Raw genomic sequence first — 19204 nt, 5'->3', positions numbered from 1 at the left:
TATTTTTGATTCTTCCTCATCAAATTCTTTCCTCTTTTTTGAAAAAAGGAGCAAAAAATAAAAACTTTTATCGAAAATTATTAGCTAAAGGTTACTTTAGCCATAGTTTTTACTTTATATCTATAATTCAACGACTTTAAATAAAATCAGATTTAGACGACTATTAACCCGTAAAACCTATTTTTCAATAAATTGTCAAAGACTGTATTTCAACGACATGTCAATTTTCTCATATTAATTAAAAAATTATAATTTTTCATAAAAAGAAAAGTACAAACGGAAGAAAATGTTAAAAATAGATTTAAAATAGCTAGAGAAGCGAACGATAATAATAACGATATTTATCTCTTAAAAATCATAGAGAGTGTGAGGCTGGCTTCTACCTGCCTGCTTTAAATGCTTTTTATTTAAAATACTTTTATTGTGGTTTCATGGTGTGGAGTTTTCCATCTCCTTTTCAATCCTACGTTTCATCCCCTCGGAGTGATCTTGCTTAAATAGTCGAGAATGACAGTTTTGACAACAAAAGTACAGTTGACCAAACATGGCGGTTTGGGCCATAATTACATAACTAGGCCTTTGCACATTCCCCTGTCATATCTAAATTATTGTGTTGGTCTCTAATGACCTGTCAAAACACACTTCATTCCTTGGGCAGGGCAAGCCTCAGTATGCACCTGGGCTTGTCCCCTGACAGAGTGTTTTTACTTATCGGGAAGGTTAGGCCGGGGTACCACATAAATAAGTATAAAGTTTTAAGTTAAATAAAACAAATTTTTTTAAAAAAAAATATACGTCATCATGTCTTTGATGTATAAAAGTTTTTAAAAACACCCCCTGTATTTATTACGATGAGATCTCTTTTTTTTATATTACTATTTTTTTTAATAATTCAAATTTTATCTTTTATAATCATATTTTGTTTTACGGTACTATATCCTATCCGACGCCCTGCTGAATACCTTTTAAATGTAATTAGAGAACTAAGAAGATTCTTTGGAAATAATGAAAGACAACATAATGCAATTATAGAAATCGAAAATTCATTTAAAAGTAATGAAAGAAAGTTTAATGATTATATATCTTGCACTGATGTTTTTTATGAAGATCTAAAAAGTAGATTTAGACCATATCAATACTTTTCTACGGAAATAACAGTAGATAGAAAAGATTTATTAAATACATCGATTAAAAAATTAATGAACCTTAAAGAAAATCAATTATTGCCGAACATTAAACTATGTATTAGGTTTAAAGATGAAATTGGCGCCGACGAGGGTGGTTTAACTAGAGAATGGATCTCTTTAATTATAGATGAAATTTTTGATGCAAAAACTAATTTATTTGAATGCACTAATGGAGATTTGTCAAAGATGATTCCTGTCGATAAAAATCTAAGTACCGCCGATTTGTTATACTATAAATTTTTAGGTAGAGTTTTAGGCCGAATGATTGTAAGTAAAGTAAATGCAGATGTTAGATTACATGGAATTATATGGAAATTTATATTAGATTTGCCATGTGCCGATTCCGACTATAAAAATATAGATCCAGTTTTTTATAGAAACTTATTATCTTTAAAAGAAGATGATGTACAGTTTGAAGATTTATCATTGACATTTGAATACGATGGAATGAATTTAATTAGAAATGGAAAAAAAATATACGTAGATGAAGAAAACGTGGAATTGTATATTGACAGAGTGTTAAAATACAAATACGATGCAAAGATAAATATTCAGTGTCAATCCATCAAAGAAGGATTGAATGAAATCATCCCCCGGGATTTATTAAATTATTTTTCACCAGAAAATCTGGAACTTTTGATTTGTGGGACACAAGATATAAGTGTTGAACACTGGAAGAAATTTACGAAATATAAAAATTACAAAAAAGAGGATTTAATTATCAAGTGGTTTTGGGAAATTGTACAAAATTTTTCGCAAGAAAAAAAAGTTTTATTATTAAATTTTGTGACGGGATCTCGTAGGCTTCCCGCTGGTGGGTTTAGAAACATATCAAATTCTGACAAGAAAACATGGAAATTCACAATTCAAAAATGTCTATCGGATGATGATAAAATATTGCCAAGTGCTTGGACTTGCAACAAAATCTTATCACTTCCCGTTTATAAAAGCAAGAAGATATTAGAAGAGAAGCTATTTAAAGCAATTATTGAATGCCAAGAAGGTTTTTTGATCATTTAAAGATTTAGTAAGCAGCCAATAAAATATTAATTTTATAAAAATTATTTGTTTAGATATAGCCATCGGGGGAAACCACCGGCGTCAAGTTATTAACATACTATGATTTTATAATCACATTTAGCTGTTTATTAAACTTTTTTATACTATAGAATATAATTTTTGTAATATATATCAAAACAATAAATGTTTAATTTATAAAATTTATTTCGTGATATATAAAATTTTCAACAGTATTTTCATACTTTATATACCATCTCGATGGGCTAAAATAAATTTTTTTGCCAAAGTCCTGAGGCTGGGATTTCTTGTCCTACGTGTAAATAACAATAAAAAAAATATAATTTATATGTGTATAATATCTTACTTACTAATTACTTTTTATAAAATGCACTCACAATCTCTTCTGACAGTTCCTGGATTTCTTTTTGTAATTCACATATTGGGCCCTCGAATACCCCCTTCCAGCTCTGTATCAAGGCCATGCCTAATTGACATAGTTAGGCTTTCCAGAGTCATTTTAAGGACTGTTGATTGTATATATGCTTATGTTCTGAGTTCTAATCGGAGCTCTTTGATATGCGCGCGGTGAAAATTAGTTACTATTCCATCCCAAGTCATTGCGTAAGGAATAATTTTCGGTCTGTATTTATAGAGAGAATCCATATGATATGCAAGCAAGTCTTATTTAAATATAATAAAAAAAATTAATTGTTTAAAAATTTTGATTATTTGTTAAAAAAAATAATCCAAATTTTGATTTTTTAGAAATAGGACATCCTCGTCCTTACTTGATTCGGTGAAAATCAGGCATCATATTTTCTAGAAATAATTTAACATTTAGTATTATTACAAATAGTTTCGTTTTTTATATATTTTTTAAAATCTTGTTTTTTTTGAAAATTATACGGCAAGGTATTGTTTCGATTCTTATTTCTAAGGTTCAAAGGTCTATAGTACATAACGTCCAAGTACAATTTTTAACAATGTCGTATTTTTATGATGGAATATGTAAAGTTTATCTTTTTTAAACCCCTTTAGGGTCGTGTGAAATGTCTCGGCTCCTTATATTTTTTTTGATGTTTCTTGTCATCCTTTCATATACTTTTTAAATTTTTTTTGGATCATGGGTATAATACGACATATTATGTCGTATTATACCCGTTAAAAATAGTTTTTATTTTTTACCCTCAAAATGAGAAATAGAACTTCAAGATTGGAACAAATTTTAAGAATTCGAAGCTTCGAAGTAGAATATGTGATCGAGATATTAAGAAGAAAAAATTTGTTACTTACGTGTTTAAAGTGTAAGTATTGTCATGAATATATGTCAGAAAGAATTAAAAAAGATGTAATCGATGGAAGAGCTTGGGTATGTTATAATTCTAAATGTGTTAAAGCATTATCGACCTATAGCATACGCACTAATTCTTTTTTTTATGATGTTAAATTGAGTTTACCTAATGTCTGGACAGTTATAATTTTGTGGCTAGAGAATAAAAATATAATGTCAGTTTCTCATAGTTATGGAATTAATCGAAAGACTGTTTCTAAAATATATTCTAAATTACGTATTTTAGTATCAAACCACTTATTAGAGGATCCTGTTTTGCTTGGGGGAACTGGAATTGTATGTCAAGTGGATGAATTATTATTTTGTCACAAGCAGAAATATCATGTTGGTAGGGTGTCAGATCATCAAGTATGGGTATTCGGTATAGTCGATACAAGCCTCATACCGGCAAAAGGATATATGAAGGTAGTTACTTAATAGATCTGCCGAAACTCTACTGCCTATAATTAAAAGTGTTTGTAAAGAGGGGACTATTATATATAGCGATGAATGGGCGGCTTACAAAAAAATAGAGGAAATATTAAGCTTCGAGCATCACACAGTAAACCATTCTCTTAACTTTGTAAAATCTAACACAGGAGTTCATACCCAACATGTAGAAGAATATTGGGCTAAACAGAAATACAACATAAAAAAAATGAAAGGTATAAAAAAAGAAGTATTACAATATTATCTAGATGAAATTATGTTTAAAGATAAATATAGAAGCCGGACTCTAACTATTTTGCTTGGGTTACTGTTTGTTTTTGAATAAATTCTTTACTTTATTTTTTATTTTATATCTAAATCTGCGAAAATTTTATTTTTTTGATATGTCGTATTATACCCACTAGGTGGCAATATGTCGTATTATACCCATGATCCTTTTTTTTTATGGTTAATGACATTGTAGGCTGACATACAAGAAGTTTTGTAGGATTAAATGGGTTTGGGGTTTTAGAGAATATAAAAATGTTTAAATGTTTATGTAGTGGTATTGTGAGAGTCGAAACCTGAAGTATTTTTCAACATCCCGTTTTGATATACGTTTAAACCTGTAACAGTCGATGAATGGATTTCATAAATTAATGAATTATACGAGTCATACATATATTTCGTCGTTTTTTAGGAAAACTCCATTAGCCAACATATTGCCTGATGTAGGTCTTGGAATTTTTTTGACTTATTGTCAGGTATCATATGGGGTAAAATATTTAATAAAACATCTAAAAAGCAAAAAGTTTATAATTCAATTAATTTTAGAGAACTCCGTTAAATTTTAACATCTTGTCATGTATTTCACAATAAACATTTTATTCCTTTATGTCGAGACCTGGTCCAGAACGTCTAAAAATAAAAGTTTTGAATTAAACAATTATGCCCATTTTATAAATTAAAATTTAATTAACACTTTTATCAAGTTTTTCCCTGTAAAAAAATATAGTACACTATACTTTTTCATATAATTTACATAATATTAAAAATTTTAATCTTTACCATTCATCTTAGAAAAATATAATTTAGCCTTATTTGTAATAGTTTTCTTGTATACAAAACATATTATTATCATTATCCCTATCATGCCATAGACTAAGATCGCAGAATAAGATTCGTTTTTTTCGTTGTTATTTTCTACCTTTTTATTACTATTTCCGTCATCGCTGTCTTCTGAAGGACTCTCACTTCTATTTTCATCATTTATATTATTTAATTTCGCGCCCGCTCGGTTGCTTGTATTAATTTCAGGCAATTTACGTTTAATAGTATTCTCTTCTTTTGCCTTAATGCTGTCTTCCTCTAAACTCTCTAAATCCATATTTGGATCAGAAGAATCTTTAGAAAGATTTAATGGCTTTTTGTAGATATTTAAATCTTCTTTCTGTGCTTCTACTCTGAGCAAATTAAATTCTTTGTGTAGCTGCGGGTATGTTTTGATTTGATTATATCCCTTCTTGATTTCGTCCGCTTCGTCTGTCTTATTAATATTGATATAACTCGAACTTACCCCATTCTCATCCACAATATTTTTTGTCTTCTTTAACATTGTATTAAGTTGCAAATTTTTTTTATTACGTTCATTCACAAAATTTGTTTCGTCATTCATACTTGACATTTCTTCAAATTTCAAACTTCTTTTATGAGCTTCAGTTACAAGTTTTTTCTCATCAGATGTCTTGAATGATTCATCAAAATTTGAGACCTTAAGTTTCTTTTTCTTTTCATAATTTTTTTCGTCTACCATGTTATCAAATTCGTTCAGTTTTAAATTTTTTTCATTTTCATTAATTAATTTTTTTACTTCAAAAGGCTTTAATATTTTATCAAAATCTGGATTGATTTGTTTTTTGTCATAAATCTTCAATATCTCTTCCTTCTTAGGAGTATTTTCTCCATTCTCGGTAGCAATGGTCCTCACTTCATTTGTTTTTATTTTTTCAACCGATTTCAAAATTTTTTCATTTTCATTATTTAATTTTTTCATCTTAATTGGCTTTAATATTTTATCAGGATCCGGACTATTTTGTTTCTCGTCGTGCTCAATTGATACTTCCTCCTTTTTGTGAGTTTTATCTCTTTTCTCAAGGCCCAAAATAATCTCCTCGTTTATATTTATTTTTTTGGACAATTTCAAATTTTTTTCATTCTCTTTGTTCACATTTTTCACCTCAAAAGGCTTTAATGTCTCGTCATAATCAAGATTTTGTTGTTTCTTGTCATGAATTTTTGGCACTTCTTCCTTATTAATAGTTTTTTCTCCGTTCTCAATTTCTATCTCATCGATTATTTTTGCGTCCGTTTTCAAATTTTTTTCATTATCTTTGTTTACATTTTTTGGCTCAAAAGGCTTTGGTGTTTCGTCATCATCGGGCTTTTTTAGTTTGTCGTCGTTAATCATTGGTACTTCTTCCGTGTTATGATTTTTGTCTCCAATCCCGGCTTTTATCTCATCTATTGATTTTGCACTTTTATAGAATTTCATTCTTTTTATATCTTCTTTGTTTACAAATTTTACCTCAAAAAGTTTTGATTTTTCGTCATTGATGGGACTTTTTTGTTTCTCGTCATGTAAAACTGGGACTTTTTCCGTATTAGTTGTGTCATTTTCTAGGCTTGTCTCGTCAATTGTTTTTAGGTTTTTGTCCAATTTTAACGGTTTTTTATAATCTTTGATTAAAAATTTTACCTCATCAGTTGAATTTGACTTTTCTTCTGAATTTTCATTAATTTCCTTTACTTCGTTAAAGGTTTTTGGCAAGTCGGTGTTGGATTCGTCAAGTATCTTTGTATTTTCATTAGCATTCAAATTTATTGTTTTAACTTCATTAACATCTCTTACATCAGTTGTTTTTATGATATCATCCAAATTTCGACTTATTTGGCTGGCTTCGTGTTCATCTTTTGATACATCAGTTTTCTTTATGTTTTCTTCCAATTTTGGACTGATTTGGCAAGGTTCAAGTATATTTTTTAACATAGCCGTTGTTTTTGAGTTATCGTCCAAATTCAAACTTGTTTTGCTGTCTTCGTTTGTATACTTTAAAGCAATAAGTGTTTTTATATTATCATCCAAATTCCGACTCATTTGCTTGGCTTCGTTTGTTACATCAGATGGTTTCAATTTTTTATCCAAATTTATACTAATTTGATTTTCTTCATTTAAATCTTTTTTTTCGTCATGTTTCTCGCTTTTTTTATCTGTATTCTCGTCAGAAATATTTGAAGTTTCATCTGAATATTCGTTTTCCGACTCATTAATATTTTCTTCTTTAGAACTTTCATGATCTGTAAATTCATCTTCTATATCCGTACTTTGATCACTATTATCACCTGTACTACAAGTCTTATTGCTTTGTTCATCAGGTGATCGAATTTGATTTCTTGCATATTTAGTCAAAAAATTATTTACATTTTGTTTTATACTTCCAACCGGCTCCAACTTTCTCAATCTCTGTCTATAACTTTTTTTAAACTTATAAATTCTCCTATTTTCTACATCTTCTTGCAACGAATTATTCAGATTTATTTTGTTCAATTCTTCAAAACTTTCAAATTCAACACAATCTTTTATCATAGACTCGTCAAGTGACATATCACTTTTGTTTAAATGTTTTTTACTTATATATTTACCAAACTCTCTTACGTTTTTAAAATTATGTATAGAAATATTTTTATCAAGCCAATCTTTTTTTCTATATTTTACGTTTTCAATCGTAGAAATTCTTCTGTTTTGATATTTTATTACAATTATAATATTTTGATATTCTGGTGTAGAATTTAAAGATTCGAAAAATAAATATTTTTTTTTCGTATTGTTTTTTTCAAGTTCGTATAAGTTTAGGTTAAAAGATTTTTTATTTTCTAAAAATTTGTATTTTGTAAAAATTAAATCTTTTTCTTTTAATACTATCACGTCTTTTATGTTTTCTTCTAAATCACTTAGTTCTAGAATATTGAATGATGCTAATACGTTTAATATGTAGAACATTATATAAGGGGTAAGAAAAAAATAATATTTATATTTTCATAGCATATTGAAATGATTTATTAAAAAGTCAGAGAATATGTATATGTGTTAAAAAGAGCTAAGAACTTTTTTCTTACGATTTTTTTCCATTTTTTTGTCATCAATTTTGATATATGAAATTTTTTAAAAATTTGCGAATAAAAATTCAATAAAGAAATGAGAACTTCTTTGAAAAATATAGAATTTAATTTTTGATTGAAATTAAGTAGTGGCATATGGTGATGAATCACAATTTATTAAGATACTGTTCTCAGTGATTGTAATTTTGATCTGTCATTTTAATATAAATTTAGTTCTGATTTTTTTGAAAAAAAAATCAAACATTTCTAACTAGATGACATGTTTAGACTTACCTTCAATTTATTCTCTCTAAAAACTAAATATTTTATTTTTGAATATTTTCAACTGAATGCCATGTTTATACTTGGCTTCTTTTTATTCACCAGATATAATATTAAATATTTTATTTATAGTTTTGAATATTTTTAACCGGATGCCATGTTAAGACTCACCTTCAATTTCTTCTCTAGATACAAATACTAAATATTGTATTTTTAGTTTTGTTTCTTGGAAGTCGAGGCGCAAATGACGTGGAGAAAAAAAATAAAAAAATAAAAAAATAAGTACTCTGCGCTAAAAAAAGATATTTATTGTAATTCACATACAATTCAAGCTTTTTAATGTTGTTGTTCACACTATGAACGTTTAATATGTTTTTTTAGCTATTTATATTATTTTTGTTCAAACTGATCTAAAATTGTTCGTTACTTTTTTTATCATGTTTTTACGCATTTCAGGATTTCTTACTTGTTTTATACAATATTAAATTAATTTTTTTTAAGAACATTTATTTGGGTTTCCGTCACACTTAAAGAAAGAGCATACGACTACGTTTTTATAAGAATTCATTGGCCACAAGCACATAAATTAAGTACATTTTCGTCTATTATATAATTACTTATTTCTTGAATTAGTTCAATTAGAATATTGTAATTTATATATAAAAGATTTATTATGTTCAAATTAATCAACACATCTTTATCATACATTTAAATACACGCTCAAGCGAATTATTTTTCAATAAGTGGAAGAAACTAATAGTTGAAAAACACAATCTATTTAAACAACCAAAATGCCAATTTATCTTAATTTTATATGTATAAGCAATAAATATCCCTGCGATGCATGTAGAATTTTACTCTTAAGAGACATTGTAGATCATCATTTTTTATGTCTAGAGTGGTCGTTTTTTACTAGCATTTTCGTCTACATACACCTTTTATTCGGCAGTTGCCTTTACATTCCAAGCATTTACAGCTATTGCATCCCGCCTGGACCACACGAAAAATCGATAGATTCCAAAGTCTGTGGTATGCACAATAAACAAGAAAGTAATATAAAAATATTTATTAGTGTACATTGTTAATTATTATGATTTTATTTTTACACACAGACTTTCAAAAAACAGACTAAAATAAAAATGTGTATTTTTATATCCAAGGGCTGGCCTGGAGTAAGCGCACCCCAGATTTAATTGTAGATATTTAAATATCTAATAAACCCTAACTGTTTTTTAGTATCGCTTATTATATAACCACAAGAAAATATGACTAGTTCAAGGCGTCCTTCCTTTAAGGGCCTGTGCTCTAGTCTTTTTCATCTAGTCCGGCAAGCAGCTTAAAAAGAATACTAAAAAGATCCCCAATGAAATATTATAATTATAAATATAATGATAACACATTTCACAATATGCACACTATTTAGTCGCTATCAAGACTATGTTTTATATTTAGTAATGTTTTCTTGTCTGTATATATGCTTCAGTTCAGAGTCTATTTTTTAGGTACAATTTCGTCCCATAAAGACTAATTCTTTTATAAATGTAAATGTAAATATAAAATGTTTCTTATAATTTATAAAAAGGTTCAATGGCATCTTAAAGAAATAATTTATTAATAAAGTTTCTTTGGTGCCTTTTGTGCTCCCTTCAAATAAACATTCTTAATATTCTCTTCTCCTTTTTTAAGTGCTGCTGTCATGATCGTCATGCCATGTTTAATATTCTCGAATATTTCCAAGTTGTCCATTTTAGTATGCCCTACTGGGAAGGATGTGACACTCATGTCTTTTACTCTCATTCTGTACATCTTCAATGCATTATTGTAGATGACATCCACTTTATCATCATCTTTAAGCATGTAAGGAATCTTACCAGCTCTTAAGAATATTTTAGTCTGGAATATTTTATTAGACCCTTTGCACAAGATGAAGTACTTGTTTGTCTTAAAGATTCTCTTTTTTTCTGCTATCATTTTGTCCTGCATGAGGTCGTCAATTAAGACATAAGGGATTTGTTTCTCTTCGCATACGAGAGCAGTGTCCTTGTCGGCTAAGACGATAGTCTTTCCTAAGTATCTTGACTTGTAAGGCATGGTAATGTCTTTAGTGATCTTGTTGTCCCTTCTGGCGTCTAAGCCTTTTAGACTTACTTGTACTTGGATAGTGTCAGTGAAGTCTTTGTTTTCTTCTTTTATTTCTTCCAACAGTCTGTCAATTTTTGTTCTTTCAACAAACAACAATTGGTTTTGCTCTTCTCCGGCCATTTGACCCCTCCAAGAAAAAAAATTATTTATAGAAAAAAATAATTTTGATTTCTTTTTTTATGCAAGAAATTTTATCTTTCTATAGTTCAACTATTATAATAAATCATACATAGTTAAATTACTTATACATAATTAATATAATTCTTATGCAATAAATAAATTATACATAGTAAATAATGTACTTATACATAAATTCTTCCTTTAGTTCGTTGGCTTTTTTCTTGTTTTATATTTTCAACTTGTAACATCAATATTTAAAATCATTAAAATGTTTCAAATATGGAAAACCAAACTGATCAAAATCACGCAGTCTACGACACACTCTCAGAAACAGAAAAACAAGATCTAAAACAGAAATGTATAGACGACATCACAGGAAACAATTATGAAATATTCTGCCCACTAATCTGTCTAGAATACATTTTCTGCATAAATAAAGATGAGTCCTTTTGCACTGACGCAGTCATCAAAATGATGAACAAACTCATAGAAAAAAGCAAGACTTACAAAATATTTTATGGAAATTTCGAGGAACAAGAAATTCAAAAAAACTGCGACTTAATAAAAAAAGAAGAAATAAATTTAGAAAATCTTAATATTTATTTAGTAGGCCAAATATTTATTAGAATTGTAAATAATAATCAGAAATTAATGTTACCAGAGAAAATTAATAAAGAATTATTAAATTCTTATGTTCGTTATAATCCAAATAAACAAAAAGAAATTGTAAAAAGAATACCTTTTATAATTAATAAAAGAAATAGAATATTCTTAAAATTATTACAAGAACTTTTTAATAAAATTGAAGAAAATAAAGAAATTAATAAAACTTCAAGGAATGATTTACTGCACATTTTTGGGCCTATGGTTTTTAAAGGGGAACTTGAAGATAAACAGATTCATGGATATCATAGAATGGTAATATTAGAAGATGTCTTAAATACAGATTTCGACCACATAGAAGAAGAAATATATAAAAATTAACTTAAATATTTAAACATAATTTAAACATAACTTAAATATAAGTTATTCATATTTAAAATTAAGTTTATGCATTTTTAGCATAAATAAAATACTTGCATAAATAATTTAGTGTGTATGCATAAATAAATATAAATCATATTGAAATATAAATTCTTTCTTATTTTTGTAACCCAAAATGGAGAAATCTTCGGCCGTCTCAGGAAAATTACAAATTACAAATCATGAATTTTATTCTGATAAACTCAAATCTCTATCTTCTTACAGAGAAATCCCAAGAGATGGAAACTGCATGTATTTAAGCATTTCTATAAAAATCCTCGAATTTTTTAGATCTAAAAAAGATCAAATTTACAAATGGGAAACATTTACTACTTCTTTAAAATCTTATTGTACTAAACTAAACATAGAAGAATTTGTTTATATTGACAACTTAGAAACATTCAGTGACTTAATAAATAATAATACTAAAATAGAAGATATAGATCTTTATACATGGTACGAAATATTATACATATTCAGATTGGCTATATCAACTCATATGAGACTTAATTCTGAAGAATATCAGCCTTATATTGTAGACATGAGTGTAGAGAAATATTGTAAAAATTGTATTGAGCCTCTTTTTATGGAGGCAGGGTATATAGAAATAGGAGCATTAGTAAATATAATGCCAATAAATGTGAAAATGTATGATACTACAGAGGAAAGTAATAAATATAGAATTTATGGGGAGAATGAAGAATTTATAGAGATCTTGCATACTCCTAATCATTTTGAGCCTGTGTATTGAAAATTAAAGGAGTTTGTTTGTTAACAAACAAAGTACTTTTTAAAAATATAAAATAAAAAAATTTGCATGAATTTATATGAATTAAAAGAGAGTCATCATTTTATATGAGTAGATTTAATTTATATGTTAAGAGAAAAGGAGTATAGTAACTATAGACACATGGCATGTGGTTTTATCTAATATGGTATTATGCATTTTTAAGGCATCGTTATAAATTATAAATCAAGTGCATGAAGAATATTATGCCTCTTCTATACTTACATTAGTGCATGAAGAATATTATGCCTTTTCTATACTTAACATAGTGCATTAATAAGACATTGTTCAATAATGTAGTCAATCTTTTTAAGTGCACGTTTAAAAGCGCTGCTTATGTTTTTATGCATTAATATTTATTTCTACTTTCTTGCATATTAATGACAGAGTATGGTGACTGATATTTAATCTATAATTATTCGACTTAACAGAAACTATTTTCCTCGATACCAGTCCATTTAATTTCATCCTCAAGACAAATGAGCTCTTTACTGTGTCTTCCATACTCTTCACATGTTTAATTATATCAATCAGATTAGAATACTTAGATATTGTATAAATTAGAAGAATTTCTAGATAGTCAAAATATTCCGAAATATATTTCTCAATTACAGAGTGGGGTCTTTGTATTTTACTCTGTAATTCGTGTATGGATGAATATTTATAGGCGTCTAGTATTCTCTTGACTTCTTTCTTATTTCTTGGCTTTGTAAGATATTTTAGTTTATCATTGTAAGTTGGCACAAAGGACAATTGAATGAAGTCCGTGTTTACTAAGTTAGAATATAAAATAGACTTATGGTTTTCAGGGGACAAGTACTTAGAAGATGTACAGACTTGTATTGTATCTGGATTATCATCTAAGGAATTCCAACAGACGAAAGAGTAGACAATATCATTGTAGTCTAAGATTTCCAAGAATATTTTGATATCTTCTCTGCTTATTACCTGGATTTTAAAGTTCTTCTCTGTTTTTAAGATGTTTAATAATTTCTCAGAAGATTCCAGGAACATATTTGGGGATTATTTGAAAATATAATAAGACATTGAAATGACATAAAATTATTTGGAATAATACACCATATAGATATGTTTAATAATACACCACATAGATATTTTTAATGTGGAAACAAGAAAGTTAAGATAATTATATAACATGTCACATGATTAGATCACATATAATTGACTTTATTCAGCATATTACAATTAGATATTTATTGAGGATCCTAAATGTGGTCTCTTTTCCCTGTTTTATTTCGATACCCTTAAATGAATGATTCAAATCCCTTGATCGATAATCTGATATTTCTCCTATGCGGCATAGACACATCACTGATGTCCATAGGAATGAAGAATAAGAAATATTCTCTGCTACATGAAGGAGGTTTCTCTGTGGATTTACTACTTCCTTTTGAGGAAATCTGTATTAATGTCAGAATAGTCCATAAATTTATCTTTAAGAATATTTCATCAGAAAATTCTATTAAGAAGATTATTAGTAATTTCCTACTGGAATATAAAATGAGATATTTACAGAAGATTAATAAACTGAGAAATACAAAAGACATAGAGACACTTTATGTGAGCATACAAGAAGATATAGAGCATTTTAGAGAATTCAGAAATATAATTGACACATGTAGGAAGAATAATGACTCAGAAATATTTAATAATATAAAAAGCATCTTAGATGGACCATTTTACGAGAAACTTAAGAAAGAATTAGAAGATCAAAATGATGTAGAAATTATCAATTGGATCATGCGAGGTGAAACCCCTTCTTCATTTTTTATAGAGACGAGGAATTATGATCCTGAGAATTTAGACGAAGGATATTGGAAATCAAAATATAACATTAAGAATAAAATATCGAATAACACAGGGGAGTCTAAAGAAAGTTATATGCCTTCTGAATTTTCCTCTAAAGATCATTATAACATGACTATTCTGAAATGCGGGAAATTGACGAGTTTACTGAACGAACTAGATATTAATTATGAGTCACTAATCAATTTGGAAATTATTAAGACTAGAGGGATATCTGGTACATTATTATACCTTAATGATCTCATTTACAATTTGTTATCTCATAATATAAATTATGAATTGTCTATTCTTGAGAGATTTATCCTCATGAGAGACATGTCCTTCTTCAGTGACTTATTTACAGACTTGTATAATGACAAGTCCTTTGATATAATAATTTATTCTAAGGAGAATAAGAAGTTTCTCCGTAAGATAAATTTATTTAAGAAAATAGACATGATAAATTTCAAAATTACAGATTTAGATCTAAATAATACAATCTATAAGATTATAAATAAGCCCCTTCACATGAAGAACAACCAATCTATTTTAGAGTTCCTTACCATTGAGTTTACTCCGAAGATCTTGAGGTTTCTTCTGACTAAGAAGCAGTTCTTAGAGTTGGACTTGATCTTCAGATTTCTCTTCGCTTTTTCTGTTATTCAATTTTTTCTACAGAAAGATCTCAAGTTTAGATTTAGCAGATTAATGCTCTGCTTTATCCAGAATTTCAAGTTTTCTATATTTTCCAATATAGACAATATTGTCTTTACTAATGTAGACAGACTTGTTGATGATCTTAATAGTACTATTATGCATTATATTAGTAGTCTCTTTTTAGTATCTGATGATATATATTTGATATTATCAGAGATTATAGATTTATCTTTTAATTTTATAGGACTAGACAAGAAAGAAGAGTGTCTCAATATTGAGGAATTTGAGAGTAAGTTTTATTTGATAATTAATAGATTGTATAATAAGTTAAGGAATGGGAATTATGATTGGTGGTTTTTTAACACACTTGAAGCACTTTTAATCCACAAATAATTATATAGAACAGAATTAAGAATAAGATATGATATTCCAATTATATAGAGTAAAGGTATAAAGAATATATATAAAATAGTATAAGGGATTATAGATATGATACTACATAAATAGAATACATATATTGTGGAATACTTTATTAAGTTATTATTTATTTTATAGACTTAGTATTAGTGTCCCAAGGATTTTATCAAGCTTCTTCTTCTCCACTACCCCAGTCAGGAAATTCTTAAGTACGTGAGTGTGATCATTTCCTTCATAATTATTCAGTCCCGCTCTGAAGTTCTCGACTATATAAATAGCCTTATTCATTAGCCAGATATTTCTCTTCTCAGGGGGGATAGTACTGAATAGAGCTGTATCCTCAATCTTATTATAAGTAGGACTCTGGGAATTTATAATTGCCTGTAACTTCCTTATACCACTAGAAATAGAAGCCAGTCTCCCCTTAAGAAAAGGCCCCTCTGTGAATAGCCAGAAAGGTTCGAGATCTTTTATGGACTTGACATGTACCAGGAGAATATTCAGGATCTTAATCTTAGTGTCATCATTCATCTCAAAATCTCCAGAATTATACCAAGCTTTAAACTCCTCAGAATTCTGTTTAAAGAACTCGTAGTAGTGACTTAATATTTTCCTTAACTCGGAATAAATCTCCCCTACTAGGGCATCAGCCTCACCAGTCGAATCTAAGGGATCTGCATAAGGATTCTCCTTAAATTTAGTAGGGATTGTTAATTGTGCCTCTTTGTCAAATAATAAACTGGCTTCTGTCTTGTCAAGGTCTCTGAAAGAAAATATCATTGAGAGATATAAACTGAACATAAAGAAAAAGATATTCAAGAAAAAATATATATAAAAAGATGAAACATTGTAACAGATCAAATCAATAAAAAAAAGAAAAACCAAAGAGTTTTAAATATAATGGGAGATCTTAATAGAATATGAAGAATATGGTAATGTATAATAAAATATACACAAATCTAAAGACAAATAAAAATCAAAAGAAAATAATATGAAACAATAATAAAGAAGAGTAAACAAAATTAAGAACTAAAACCATATAGCGTGAAATATAATTTTATCTTTCTAAAATACTGTATTTTAGAAATGTAAAATACTAGATTTTAAGAATGTAAAATCATAATGAAATTAGTTATTATTTAATATGTGGCTGGTATAAATCTCTCGACTGTAGACCTTTGTCCTCTAAATGATACAATAGGCACTCCTTGAATATTCTTTATCCTTTGCTTTAAGCCCACATCACTAGTGGCCACTACATAGCATCTGTGCTCACTGACCCTGTTAACTATACAGTCATCAGCATAAGACCCCTTGTGATCACATCTTAATCTTATAATATCATCATTCCTTACTAAAGCTAGGGCGACTCTGTAAGGACGCCCAAGCTTCTCTAATTCTGAGATGACACAATCTGTGACATGCATCTTTATATTTCCATCTAAGACTGTCCATAACTCATTCTTCATATCTTTCTTCTTACGAATACAGTCATTTATATAATTAGTATCAAGAAGAACAGAGTAAGGAGGCCTTAAGGAATGAGAAAAGGCGAATTTCTCATCAAAAACAGGAAGATTTATAGATCTATCTTTACGCTGTTTGGAATTATCAGATCTATTGGAATTTATGTTTAAATATTTCTTCTTTAATTTTTTCGATTTTCCCATTGGGGTGACGATAAAAAAATATTAAAATGTCTAATATTTATAAGTATATTAATAATATTAAATATTTTATAAAATTACTAGCTAATGCATATATTGTAAGAAGAAAAATGCAAATAATTATAAAATTATATGTTAAATTTTAATACTACATTTCCCCCCTTTAATTTATGGTCAATGTTCTAGTCCAATTATCTGAAATAAATAATCTAGACAATTCTCATACTCTTCATATTGACAAATCTTTTAAAACAGAAGATTTACAAACATATTTAAACACAATAAACAATACTAACGAATTGTACACATTCTATATTGATAAAGAAATATTAAAAACAAATCTGGAGACATTTATGACAAATAAAAATATAACCGACGAGACAAAAATTTTTGTAGAATACGAAATTGAAAAAAATAAATATGATGAAGAAATAGATTTAGAAGGACATATTTCGTGTATGGGAGTGTGTAAGAAAAGGAATGGTGTAGTTTTAGGGATTTATAAAGACGATATGAAGATTTATGAAAAAAACGAAATAAAAAATTTTACAACCCAATTTGATGAAAACAAAGTTGGATATGATATACGAATAATCGAACAAGGAATTGCTTATAGTAAAAAACATGGACTTATAGATTTCGAATCTTGTGAAAAATTAGTACAAGGCAATATAACTGCTATACATAAAAAAAATGATAAAATTTTTTATGGTCTCGAAAATGGCGAATTATACGAATTATCAGACACCACTAAGCTTTTATTAACTTCTAAAGCCAAAATAGTTAAAATATTGTCAACATCTCAATCTCTTTTAGTTTTCGTACAAAATGGCGATCTACACATTTTTAATGATCATACTAAATGTATAAAACACGATTACCAAATTACAACTGCAGAAATATACCAAGATAAAATTTTTATAGGTACGTCTACTAATAAATTGATTAAAAGAGTTGAGAATGAAGAAATGGGTTATAATGTTGATATAAGGTATATTGATCATATACGAGTTATAAATGAGAATGTGTTGATAATATCGGGACAGTATATTGTACAAGTTGTACAATTGGAGCCGTATAGGTTGATAAACGAGTTCAAATTTCGTGAAGAGGTGAGTGGAATTGAGTATTTTGAGGGGGAAATGTTTATAAGTACGGGTAGTAAAATATATAAGAAAAGGCAACTACTTAAATGAAAAAAATAATATATTGACAAATGTAATTTATTTACAACAATAAGTCATACATAAATTTTATTAAAAAAATTTAATTAACATTTTAAATTCTTTATTTGGGGAGAACATCTACTCTTTTTTTTTTAATTATTTTAAAAATTTCAGGCGCCTATAAAATACATCTAATTGTCTTAAATTGATTAAATACAACACCCCACTTAGTTTTTTACGTATTTCTTTTATGAGGCTTTTAGTACCGGGGTTTCCGGGTCTAGAAATCTACCCATAGAAAAAACCATGTGATCTTATCTATTGATATAAAATATTTAAAATTTTTTGAACTTTACCCCCATGAAAAAAAAATCTTACACGCTAAAGAAAAATTAAAAGGATTACAAAAATTGTGTGAAAACAATGGCAACATAAGTATGACTACTTTCAAGTTGCAGATTACTGGGAAAATTAAAGGGTCATTATATTAGAGGTTTTTTTTTAAAAAATTGAATTTTTACCATTTGGCTATGGGGATTTTATCTATGGGCGAGTCTCTTCAACTAGCATAACAATTCTTCCTTTAAAAATCGTAAAATTCAACTTTGGGGTAAATCTTATACCCCGGTAATAAGTTTACATGATACATGACCGTCTGAAACCCGCTTTGGGAAAATGAACACGCTTTAAAAAATTCAAAAAAGAGAAAAATAAAATAAATGATAAAAAAAGGGACTTAACGATTTATTTTAAATAATGAAAGAAGACGATTTATTCGTCGATTTTTGAAAGCCCAGAGGAACTGTAAAAGGTGCTCATAGTGTTCGTCCTGGTTTATTCCATGCATATATCGAATATTTCTTTTATAATTGACCTACACCAACTAAATTATTTGGTATTGTGTCTCAGAATTGCTAGGGGTTACGGCATTGATGGAGTAATTCATAGTACTGTGCTTCATCCATTTGCTTGTCTAATGTGGCCCCATATGCTACCCATTGATTAGAGATCATAAT

The 19204-nt window shown here is 28.0% G+C and overlaps 10 protein-coding genes across 10 annotated transcripts; 5 read left to right on the top strand and 5 right to left on the bottom strand.

Annotated features, from left to right (window-relative positions):
* Window positions 1-851: 851 nt before the first annotated feature.
* VNE69_05098 (HECT domain-containing protein) lies at window positions 852-2207 on the top strand (the record flags this gene model as incomplete). Its single annotated transcript, XM_065473580.1, has 1 exon — window positions 852-2207. One exon carries the CDS (start codon window positions 852-854, stop codon window positions 2205-2207), a length of 1356 nt encoding a protein of 451 aa, XP_065329652.1.
* Window positions 2208-5023: 2816 nt separating this feature from the next.
* VNE69_05097 (uncharacterized protein) lies at window positions 5024-8023 on the bottom strand (the record flags this gene model as incomplete). Its single annotated transcript, XM_065473579.1, has 1 exon — window positions 5024-8023. One exon carries the CDS (start codon window positions 8021-8023, stop codon window positions 5024-5026), a length of 3000 nt encoding a protein of 999 aa, XP_065329651.1.
* Window positions 8024-10014: 1991 nt separating this feature from the next.
* Window positions 10015-10665, bottom strand: VNE69_05096 (ribosomal protein L1; the record flags this gene model as incomplete). Its single annotated transcript, XM_065473578.1, has 1 exon — window positions 10015-10665. One exon carries the CDS (start codon window positions 10663-10665, stop codon window positions 10015-10017), a length of 651 nt encoding a protein of 216 aa, XP_065329650.1.
* A 279-nt stretch (window positions 10666-10944) lies between these two features.
* VNE69_05095 (Rho GTPase-activating protein 12) lies at window positions 10945-11649 on the top strand (the record flags this gene model as incomplete). The annotated part of the gene is made up of 1 exon (XM_065473577.1): window positions 10945-11649. The coding sequence occupies one exon, from the start codon at window positions 10945-10947 to the stop codon at window positions 11647-11649; it is 705 nt and encodes a 234-aa protein (XP_065329649.1).
* A 175-nt stretch (window positions 11650-11824) lies between these two features.
* Window positions 11825-12439, top strand: VNE69_05094 (ubiquitin thioesterase OTUB1; the record flags this gene model as incomplete). Its single annotated transcript, XM_065473576.1, has 1 exon — window positions 11825-12439. The coding sequence occupies one exon, from the start codon at window positions 11825-11827 to the stop codon at window positions 12437-12439; it is 615 nt and encodes a 204-aa protein (XP_065329648.1).
* A 378-nt stretch (window positions 12440-12817) lies between these two features.
* On the bottom strand, window positions 12818-13489 carry VNE69_05093 (origin recognition complex subunit 4; the record flags this gene model as incomplete). Its single annotated transcript, XM_065473575.1, has 1 exon — window positions 12818-13489. One exon carries the CDS (start codon window positions 13487-13489, stop codon window positions 12818-12820), a length of 672 nt encoding a protein of 223 aa, XP_065329647.1.
* Window positions 13490-13744: 255 nt separating this feature from the next.
* On the top strand, window positions 13745-15331 carry VNE69_05092 (gamma-tubulin complex component 2; the record flags this gene model as incomplete). Its single annotated transcript, XM_065473574.1, has 1 exon — window positions 13745-15331. One exon carries the CDS (start codon window positions 13745-13747, stop codon window positions 15329-15331), a length of 1587 nt encoding a protein of 528 aa, XP_065329646.1.
* A 156-nt stretch (window positions 15332-15487) lies between these two features.
* VNE69_05091 (spore wall protein 26) lies at window positions 15488-16135 on the bottom strand (the record flags this gene model as incomplete). Its single annotated transcript, XM_065473573.1, has 1 exon — window positions 15488-16135. The coding sequence occupies one exon, from the start codon at window positions 16133-16135 to the stop codon at window positions 15488-15490; it is 648 nt and encodes a 215-aa protein (XP_065329645.1).
* Window positions 16136-16494: 359 nt separating this feature from the next.
* VNE69_05090 (ribosome biogenesis protein FCF1) lies at window positions 16495-17025 on the bottom strand (the record flags this gene model as incomplete). Its single annotated transcript, XM_065473572.1, has 1 exon — window positions 16495-17025. One exon carries the CDS (start codon window positions 17023-17025, stop codon window positions 16495-16497), a length of 531 nt encoding a protein of 176 aa, XP_065329644.1.
* Window positions 17026-17192: 167 nt separating this feature from the next.
* On the top strand, window positions 17193-18218 carry VNE69_05089 (ribosome biogenesis protein YTM1; the record flags this gene model as incomplete). The annotated part of the gene is made up of 1 exon (XM_065473571.1): window positions 17193-18218. The coding sequence occupies one exon, from the start codon at window positions 17193-17195 to the stop codon at window positions 18216-18218; it is 1026 nt and encodes a 341-aa protein (XP_065329643.1).
* Window positions 18219-19204: the final 986 nt, after the last annotated feature.

Source organism: Vairimorpha necatrix, chromosome 5 (genome assembly GCF_036630325.1).
Source record: "Vairimorpha necatrix chromosome 5, complete sequence".
Taxonomy (NCBI): Eukaryota; Fungi; Microsporidia; family Nosematidae; genus Vairimorpha; species Vairimorpha necatrix.
This window is presented reverse-complemented; position numbering and strand designations above follow the sequence as displayed.